General features: G+C 39.1%; 1 protein-coding gene across 4 annotated transcripts in view; it reads right to left on the bottom strand.

Annotated features, from left to right (window-relative positions):
- The window catches only part of LOC117394162 (abl interactor 1), a 48,862-nt gene that overhangs the window by 9,000 nt on the left and 29,810 nt on the right, over nt 1-10,052 (bottom strand). For 2 of the 4 annotated variants that reach the window (XM_033992191.3, XM_033992194.3), the window contains exons 4-7: nt 5,899-5,913; nt 4,549-4,649; nt 3,861-4,001; nt 1,297-1,397 (exon numbers count right to left, since the gene is read on the bottom strand). In XM_033992191.3, coding sequence (XP_033848082.1) covers nt 1,297-1,397; nt 3,861-4,001; nt 4,549-4,649; nt 5,899-5,913 — 358 coding nt within the window. The remainder of the gene's footprint in view (nt 1-1,296; nt 1,398-3,860; nt 4,002-4,548; nt 4,650-5,898; nt 5,914-10,052) is intronic. The other 2 variants (XM_033992192.3, XM_033992195.3) reach the window with 1 other exon arrangement.

Below are 10,052 nucleotides of genomic sequence, written 5' to 3'. Positions count from 1 at the left end.
GGGAGTGGAGGTGCTGGAGGGGGGGCTCCAGGGTGAGCGAACATTGGTGTTACTGAAATAATATGTTTCATATAAATTAAAACAGGACATCATTTGCTCTTATAATCCCTGTACATTACATCTGCTGCCAACAGTGTACAATACACCATGTAGTCATGTAGTCCCAGAAGACTTCTCAGGCTTTCTTTTAAACAGTATGGATATTACAGTTGGAAACAGTTGTGGGGGGGGGGGGGGGGGGGGGGGGCACAAAAACCCTGCAGAATGTATGAAATGCAACAGCTACAGTACCAGGGTCAGAGCACAGAGTACAGCAAGAATAGGGTTTGGTGGAATTAAGAAATACAGTAGATTGGTTTGTGTGTGGAAGAAAGCCATGTTGAAATCCATATTTTTTGACTGCTTCATACAGCAAGATCATTCTCAGGTTATCAGAACTCAGAACAAAAGGTCTGCTCCCTGACAACCCCACCAATAACGTGCTGAGGGTTACCTAACCCAGAATACACTGCGTCTAAATAAGATGCAATGGGATATATATATATATAATGCTTTGTTCTTTCACCAGGCCCTTTAAACTGCTTTAGAATTTACACTTTCTTTAATCCTGTTCATTTGGTCCAATGCCTAATTGCTGATTTTCCTTCTGGCTAGAAGTGCAGAATAAATCAACAGTGCCAGTATTATAATAATGCAATTGGCATAATGATCTACATTTTAACAGTAAACTCTCCAGTAGGAGTGTAAATTAAAGGCCTTTCTTTATCATTGCAACATTAACTTTACCACATTAGTGAATTAATAAACACACATTTATTTGTTTATTTATTGAGAAAGGTAGGCTTGCATTTTAATATCCAGTAATAATAAAACAAAGAAAAAGTCCTCTAACAAAGTCAGTGGGTTTATTTCAATTCGAGTGGCTTTTACGGGTCTCAGTGGAATCAATTCTGATTACCTCAGCCCAGTTCTTTAACAGGTATCTAAACCTCCACAGCACAAATACAACCTGCACCTGCATCCTGTCGGTGTCTAAGGGTCAGACAGTCGTGGAAACAAACTGCCTGCTCATCCACGTAAAGGGTAGAGCTGATGAGCAGACAGGACATTTCTGGCAATGCCTTCACTGCCATTATCTATAACGCAGATAGCCTGTGTGAACCACCAAAATGCTAAGTACCTTTCACAACACCCACATGCACAAAAAAAGAATAGTGGTTATTTTGCAACCAAGTGGCGTTAGCCAGTCACTTGCTGACAGGTATCGACAGGACACGCTGTGAAAGAGCCCCTTACCTGGTCCCAGTGTTGGTGGTGAGGGTGTAGGCACGGCGATGGGAATGCCAATACTGCTGCTGCCACTGTTCTCTCTGCTCCCGCTTCCACCACTGCTGCCACTGTAGAGAAAAGTCATTCCATCAGATTAGCAGACACACACCCAACGTGCTGGAAATATGGAGGGACTGATGCAGACCAAGGATGTGAAGATGTGGCGAGAGTACTGTGGCTTTTGCAGACCATTCTCGTCAGTTTGGTGTGATCCAAATGTTTTTCAACACATACCAAGTCAGGCAATTATTTACATCATAACTCAATTTGCTTTATAACCCAATTATTGTAAAGCAAATAAAATAAATCAATTGTCTATACTTGAAAATAACTAGATATTAAAACGCATCCAACCACTCAACCAATATATTCACTGGAGCTGCGAAAATATTAAGAGAAACTGCAAACAACCTCACAGATGTTTTCATTGCGCTAATTTATGAGCCCATTCACAAAGTCCCAGGTGAGCTGTTTCTCAAGGCAGTATTATTGCAGCAGCATTTAAAACTAGCAGTTCACAGACTCTGCATCAACACCTCAAGAGCAGAATAGAACCCATGGCTGGTGATGGCTGGCTGGAGCTTAAACCAGCAATCCATCTAAAATAACGTCAAGCACTCATGATGTACTTGACTTAAAGCCCCTTGTGTGTCATGGAGCAAATTTAAAGCCACTGACTGAGGCCTCTAGTAGAAACAGGCAACCGTGAATGTCAACTTCAGTCTCCTATTAGCAAATATTATTCAATTAGATTTGCATCAAGGCCAAGTCAACAGTCAGCAAGATCAACCTCATTTATTTGTATATTTAACCAGGATACTGCAACAGAGATTGAACACCTCTCTCCAGCAATATCCCTCTGGCAGAAAATGGTAGGTAGAAAACACCAAAAACAAAACCAAAAATAATGTACAATATCTATTAGTGGTGCAATCGGCACCCTAATTTCGTATTCGACTATCGTATAGACATTTATTTATTTATGCATTGACATTTTATTTTTCAAATTAAAACAACAAACATTAGTTTTTTTCAACAGAAGATCCAATAAACTAAAAACACCTTTGTGCAGAATAGTTAAACAGGCACAACTTATATTCAAATTAGAACACTTCTGATTATAAAAAAGAAAGGACTTGAGTTTTTAACAACTGAAAATATGTGTGCGTCCGCATCAGATGTCCCTTTAACATTGTAACAACACTAACATTATTAAGAAAGTCATTTTTATCTGAACTATGGTTGTTCATTACTGTTAACATTTTATGTCCAAAAGCAAAGCATTTAAATTTCTCACAAATCCTGACTAATTTAACTATCCTACTAAATATTCAGCTTCTTTTTTTTTTTTAATATTGGCATATAATCCAAACACAACATGCTTTGAAACAAAAGTTAAACAAAAAAAGAAATCTGTAGATTAATAGATTTAAAAACAACTTATTGCCTTCATTTTTAAATAAAGAAAACGTGAATACAATAGGTCTACTTCTGATTTGGCTTGTCCAACGCCAATGTAGAGGCCTAAAGTGTGTATCCTAGCAACACGCTAATCTACCGTACTAGCACTAAAAGAAGCGCACTCGCACACACTCAAGGTTTTAATGCAAACCTGCAACAGGAGACTTCAAACTGGGTTCTAATTTGATGCATCGATTCAGCAATATGTAATCGAAGCATCGATTAATTGTTGCACCCCTAATACCTACTGATGCAAGGAACATAACAGTTTAATATTTCATTCAGAACCACGGAAGAACAAACTCAGCTTCAAACAAAAATGCAGCTCAACATGGTTCACAGTGAACAGGCTTCAAAAGAATAAGATAAGATTGTTTATCACCATAATAATGCTGTTAAATACTATGTTAGTTTCTTACTTAAGGTTAATAAAGAAGGATGCTGCCAAAAAATACAAGTGGAGTTGTTCCTGATAAATACATGGTTACTAAAAATAATTAACTGTTATTAGCAGACAAGCCCAAAGTTCCAGATGTGTAACAGTTTGATCATTATTTATTTCAGCCATTAATGAAAAAAATAATTGTTTAATTAAACCAATGCAACCTGCATCTAGGCCCTGGAGTAGTTAATTACATCATGTTACCTGTTAAACCTGGAGTGGAACGGCACCTCCAGGTCCGTGACTGGACACCCCTGTGATAAGGGGTTTCACAGAAGCAGTCTCAAGCAGATTTAAGAGAGGATAGCTTGTGATCTGCTTTCTGATACCACAGAAGGGGACATTTACAAGACTATTGTAAATGGACACCAATGAATTTTATTTTAGTGTAAAACATAACATGGACTATGAGACAATGCGGCTTTACAATTCCAGGAACATGCTGAACCAAGGAGCAAACACTACTACTGTATGCTTTCCAGAAAATTCCTCAGCACACACTTAGATTTACTGGATGTAGTTAGACTTCCCTTAAAACTGGACAAAAACATATTGCTGCTTTCAACAGCCAGACCCAGGCTATGATGCAAACGCAGAAGGAGGGATATGCCATGTCAAGTAGTTTTACCTGTGAGTTCTTGGTCTCTGGTTGAGGGATGCCGTTCTTCCAGGGCTGTGCTGGCTGCCTAGCCTGGCTGGGCTTGTCATGTAGTCATTGGGAACCACAGGAGGCTTCACGGGCTCCAGGGTTTTGTAAGGAGTATTTCGTCTGGTAATGACATGAACAAAAGCGTGTTTAGAAAAACATATAATTATATATGGAATATTAAATTGTTTTAAAACACTCTCTTGCAGACAGGTTGGCATGTTTAAATGGCTGCAGATCTGTTATCAAAGCGATCAATAATGCACATCAGTCTTTCAACAAAAACTAGTGAATACAATACACATCTAGCCAAGTTGTCAAATTCAGTTCAATGCAATTGTACTTAATGGTGGAGAGAAGGTTGTGTTGGAAGTTGTTCAAATGATGTTTTAGAAACACCATTAAGTTCCACTGTAGAATGCCGTTCTCTACAGAGTCCAGGATTAGCAGCAAGCATTACAAATCCAAGCAGCCGACTGTCAGCACCTGATTCCTGTGAAGCTTATTCTGAATAACCACATAAATCTGTTCGGGCAGCACTACTGCACAGGCAGTGTAGTCAATCCAACATGACCAATAACAATTTGCTTTTGGCTAGATTTAGCTTCCAGCCCCATGTTGTTTCAGTTTCAGGTGTGGGCTCTTTTCTCCATTGTTATTATTGGCCTACCCAAGAGTCCCCCGTCCTGACATCGGAGGACTGGGTGGCTTCTGTGTGGGTGGATTGGTCCTCGACAGCGTGCCTCCCCGGACAGGCTGGTTACTGCCATGCTGCAATACAAAAGATTTCATAATCAAACTTGAAGTAGCCTACAGCGTCATCTGATTGCCATACTAAACACAAACAAATAAATACATAACAATACATCTAAAATGGAAATGTTTGATGAAAAGAAATTAAGTTATGGCAATTTGGTATTTCCCAGATACATGAGAGAATTGAAATCAATTAAAACATAAAGTCACCAATATTACATAATTTCTCCAGTCCTGTAACTTGTCTGTTATTGCAATGAAATACAGGAAGGTTAACCAGGACCTGGATCAGGTTCAATTAAATAATTTAGAAAATGCCTGGAAGAAAGACCCTCTGTGAGGTTGGGAGATAAGTAATCTGCATGGCCAGCTGAAAGGAGTTGAGAAGCACTGCTCTGGAAATAAAGTGGGAACGACTAGGAGAACCAGCCAAGGAAAGGGTTGGTCAATATAAAAATTGCAAAATAAAAAAAAAATAACTAATAAATCTCAAATGTTATGTTAGTGAGTGATGTAATAATGAACCGGATTAACAAAATAATCTTTTAAAACGCCTTTATTTTGGTTGTTTCTTGCACAGAGACCACTTCAGAAAGAAGAGCCAGTTGTAGAGTGGGCATTAGTACAGTGCCAGTAACCCGAGTTGTATCTCCTCCCCCCCCATTGGGATACAAAGTGATTTGTTTTCTGTTTCATACAACATCCCTCTCACCACATTTCTGTACCATCTTACTCTCAGAAGTTTATACAAAAACCTCTTGCCAGTAAGCAGAAACTCACTTGGAACAAGCAGTGGAATAGCCCACAGAAGACCGCTCTACTGACCAAGGCATTGAGGGGAATGTCAGGAACAGGAAAACAAATCGCAGTTTCTGGCATAAAAGGGCAAAGAAAAAACTTCACTACGAAAGAGATCTGAAATTATATTTCCTCGAGATATTAATGTTGGATATTCCTGCATTTATTTTAAAACCCATTTATCTGGGAAACCCATGTCTCAAGACCTCAAGTGAGGTGACTACTGTAACCTAGAATGAAGCACTATGGGGATTGTTAATGTAAATGTCTCACGTCGATGACATCACTTAGGATACATTAGGACATCCAGACTAACATGTAGCAGAGTTCTATGGAGGACTGTTATTTTCAACTATACCTACTGGAGGTAAAAAGCAGGGGGACGTGAACAATGGTAATCATGGTTTGATTGGAAGCTTTAGCAGCCGCATCTATCAATACACAGGCATAAAATAACTCTTCTTACCTTGGCTTTTAGCCACTTAACGTGGGCAGAAAAGGAAAGAAAGAAAGTAAGTAAGTACAGGTCAATAACACCAGGTTTCAGCGGTCAAAAATGTTCCATCGAACACTGTGGTGTTTAGAAGGAACTCATTCCAATCCTGGTTACTGTAACATGATAGCGATAGTCCAGGGTTACTGCACACAAGGCTGTTACGGCAGGCAAGCAGTTAGTTCTAAACACAACATGGTGTTCGGTAACGCTTTCAGTGCATTACATAACATTCTCTTTGCAAAACTGATGCTGTTTCAAGTACATTAATAATGCTCAATAGATCATAATCCTCAAAAGGCTGTAATACAGCAAGGTGCTTGCAGAGGTGTGTTTTTTTTTTCCCAAAACTACATTCAAAAACCACTGTGGGGGGGCAGGGAGTCCTTATCTTGCTAAATACAATTAAAGAAAGTCTTAAGACTGTGGTGGGTGTGGTTTCCTATGTTAAAAAAAACACTGGAAGTACTGTGCAAGCATGTTCCAATCCTGGAGAAAGACACAGTGTCCTTCCATTATCAATTTTCAAGGTAAACATGCAAAGCACAGTGAAAGGAGCAGCACTGACGACATCTGCTAATGCTGTGACCGAATACATCCCTTCACTGTCATTGGAAAAGCAGAGCCAGCTGCAACTAACACAGCCTCATGTTGGTCATATGCCATGCCAAAGAGAGACTAGGATGCTCCTGATTAGAGACCGCTTTCACACACTGTTGTTTATTTATTGTGGGTGTTTTAAAAACAGCCTTACAGTTGGATTTCAAAAATTGCTGTAGGCTCTGCAACATCCAATCTATGTATAAGACGTTTAGTAAGGCTGTTTTTATTTTATTATTGCTGATTCTCCCAACGCTTTCTTTAGCATGTGTACATGTGGTATATAGTTTGGTTTGGCATGTGGCTAGAGACTGGGTTTGGTTCTACTGATTTCAGGGGCTATATCCCTTGGGAAAGGCAAAGGTGGGTTGCCATTGGCAAGTTTCATACCAATTGGATAAGCTGGTCTCTAGATAACTGCAAGTGTAGGACAAGTATACAGACGTCTTTACTACATCCATATGCGTTTAGGAAATAACAGGTGGCGTGTGCTGGGTTCAGTCCTCATCTCCGAAATACTAACCTCTGACCATCCTTGAGGATGACTAAGGCTGAGGCGATGCATCGTATGATTTGACAACTATCGCTAGTCAAGCCTGTACATCATTTTTGTGTAAAGAGTTTAAGCAAAGAAAAGCTTTTATTTTTTATTAAATTTGGAATCAGACATTATTTTCTGCATTAAGCACAGAGCTGCTCTGCTCCCCTCAGGTAGGACTCACTGAATCTGCATGGGATTGAGCTCACTGTCTCCCCCCTGCCCCGCACCCTGTGAGTGTTTACTGATGGGATTGGATCTGTGCAGGAGTTAAGAGCATTGTGCTAGATTTACAAATACTGTATCGACCGAGCTAAAATGCCTTTTTCTGACAGCTGTTTTCTAAAGTAAGACGGCAAGAAAGAAGAGTAAAGAAAGTAACGTTTGGGATACTCCGGTAACACAACTAACCTGCGTGACCATTTAGAGGTGCAGGGGTCGCGCTAGCCGTTAAAGATGTGCATTTGTAAAAAGCATACCATCTCAAAATCTGCGTTTTCAACCAGAACATCTGCGTTTTTACAAATTGTATCAACAGTTACATTATTTTCCCAGTGTAACTATTTCAGATTAACGAAGTTAACATGCAAGTATAAATAATGGTAGTAGAAATAGACCCCAAGTCAAAAAATTACTTGTGCTCTTTCCAAATCAAAGTCTTAATTCTCAAGAGCTTCCATTGAAATTGTCATGTTTTAGATGATCCTCATATAAACAAGTGTTTGCTGGTCTGCACTCTGTTCTGACAGCTAAAACCCTGTTCTGCTGGTACACAAGACACAAGTATAGTTTTGCAAAAGCATGAAAGATGTCGGAATAGTTCTCAATAAAAACCCTGCAGGCCTCATCCATGGTCTTAAAAACTTGATTTGTCAGCTTGTGTTTTACTTGTCCAAATTTCTGGCTGAGAGTCAACAGGTAAGATGCTCCGATACAGATTAGAGAGTCTCTACCAGGGACGTTCGCAATACTATATGGGATACCGAGACCACCACGGGGTTCAAATCAACATGAATAAGGCTAAATAAATAAATAAATAAATAAATAAATAAATAAATAATCGCCCCAGCCTTATGGATGACAATGCCCCTCATCGCACTAGGCTTGTCGTGTGTAACTTTGACTAAACAATATCATTCCACGTTCACATCCATCTTATCCATTGATCTAAAGGCTGCAGTTTCAAATAACCGAATTAGGTCAAAAGGGCTGCCATGGTAGCCCTTTGGGAAAGAGGTCTTCCTGAATGTTTTTGGAAAGCTCTGGTATTGAGGGAAATGTGTCGGACTCCAGGGAAACACTAAAGGAGAGCAACAGCGCAAGAGGGCAGGCATGGAAACAGGTTAGAGAAGCCAGTCCAGTCCCATCCTTAGGAGCTTGGGGATACTCAAAAGTATTTTTTTGTTTGTTTTTTTTCTTTTTTTGTCATGTGAATTGGTAAAAAAAGCGCTTGGTTAAAAAAAAATGCAATTCCCATTAACTGCAAAAAAAAAAAAAAAAAAAATCCATAGATTCATTTTATAAGCTACAGCGTTTCAGAATTTAAAACAACCTGCCAGCAAAGGCCGCCTTCAGCTTAATTGTCTTCGTTCTTCAAGTGATTAGGTATTCTGCAACACTGAGGAAATGAATCCACCATATTTTAAAATTGCCAAGCAGTCTGTTAAAGGTTACAGGTTTCTGTTTGCAGAAACAGAACATCTGCTACAATCTAAAGTAATTGCTTCGCTGCCATCGCTGGCAGAAATCTCCAAGGTCTACAATATGCTCGGACAGTTTGATCCAAACAGGAAATCAAACCCTGACATGCCTGAAGGGCATAGCTGTTATAGTAAATTGTGTGAAGCTTTCTGCACTAAGTTTGACAAACCCTAACTACTGTAGAGTGTGAAATGCACTTATAAAAGTGCATATTCCTCCTGAAACTGCCCACTTTTCACCAAGATGCTGCTACTGGCTTGGACTGACCACTGCATCAATACTATTTCAATAATGCAGACTTCTTTAGATTTTTCTTATGTACTGCAGTTTGTATTTAAGAGTTAACAAAAAAGTTACTTACATAAAAACAAAAAACACACACACAAAACTGTATAATGGATTTCTGTACCAAACTTGACTTTAGGCTAAAAGCTACAGCATGATAAACACATGTTTAAGACAACATAGTACTTTTGCCTAGATAGTTGGTTTAAGCCTTGATGGAGGCATAACTAAAAAAGGACAAGCTGTCTTGCACTTATTTAAAGAGAAGACAGTTTGAAGTACTCTGCAATGCTGCTGCAGACACTGTGCTTTTACATCTTACAGTTAAGCAGGGCTCTAAACCCAGTCAAACACAGCACTCAGACTGTCCTGATAATGACCATTTTAAAAACTGAAATTCAGATCATTCAGAGTAAATATTAGATTTTTACTGACACATTGTCAAAATCAATGCGTTTTAATTATAGCAATAATATTCTAAGGAATGGAAGTATTAATGAGTGTAGACATAATGTCATTAACACTAATCCTAAAAGGAGTTTAGCAGCAATAACAAGTGACAAATGGGACAGATCCAATAAGTTGACTAAACTCAGTCTGTCTTATTATAAAGTAGCAGGTTTGTGCAGACCTATACAGATCTGTATCCATTATTTTAAAAAAGTAATTAAATTTCAGCCCCCCACTCCCATATCTGGACTGCAATAGCTTTATGATTTGTGGGCGACTAAATGGAGGATGACAGAATGGCCTTTATCCTGCATTATCATTGCTTATCTTTACCCACAAAGAACGAATGCCATGCAATAAAGAGGAACCTAATTCAATCTGCCTGACAACACAAACCGATACAGTGATTAATGGGCACATTTCCGGACACAGTACTGTTCAAATGAGTCAAGAGAGCAGGACTTGAGTCTCCCAAATTCCCAAAGCAGGTAAAAAAAGAAATAATAAAAAAAGCTTTGCTAGGTCTGCTGAGAAACCACACAAAGTATTAAAT

This window comes from Acipenser ruthenus, chromosome 3, assembly GCF_902713425.1.
Source record: "Acipenser ruthenus chromosome 3, fAciRut3.2 maternal haplotype, whole genome shotgun sequence".
Classification (NCBI taxonomy): domain Eukaryota; kingdom Metazoa; phylum Chordata; class Actinopteri; order Acipenseriformes; family Acipenseridae; genus Acipenser; species Acipenser ruthenus.
The sequence above is the reverse complement of the archived record's forward strand: the minus strand, read 5'-3'. Positions and strand labels throughout refer to the sequence as shown.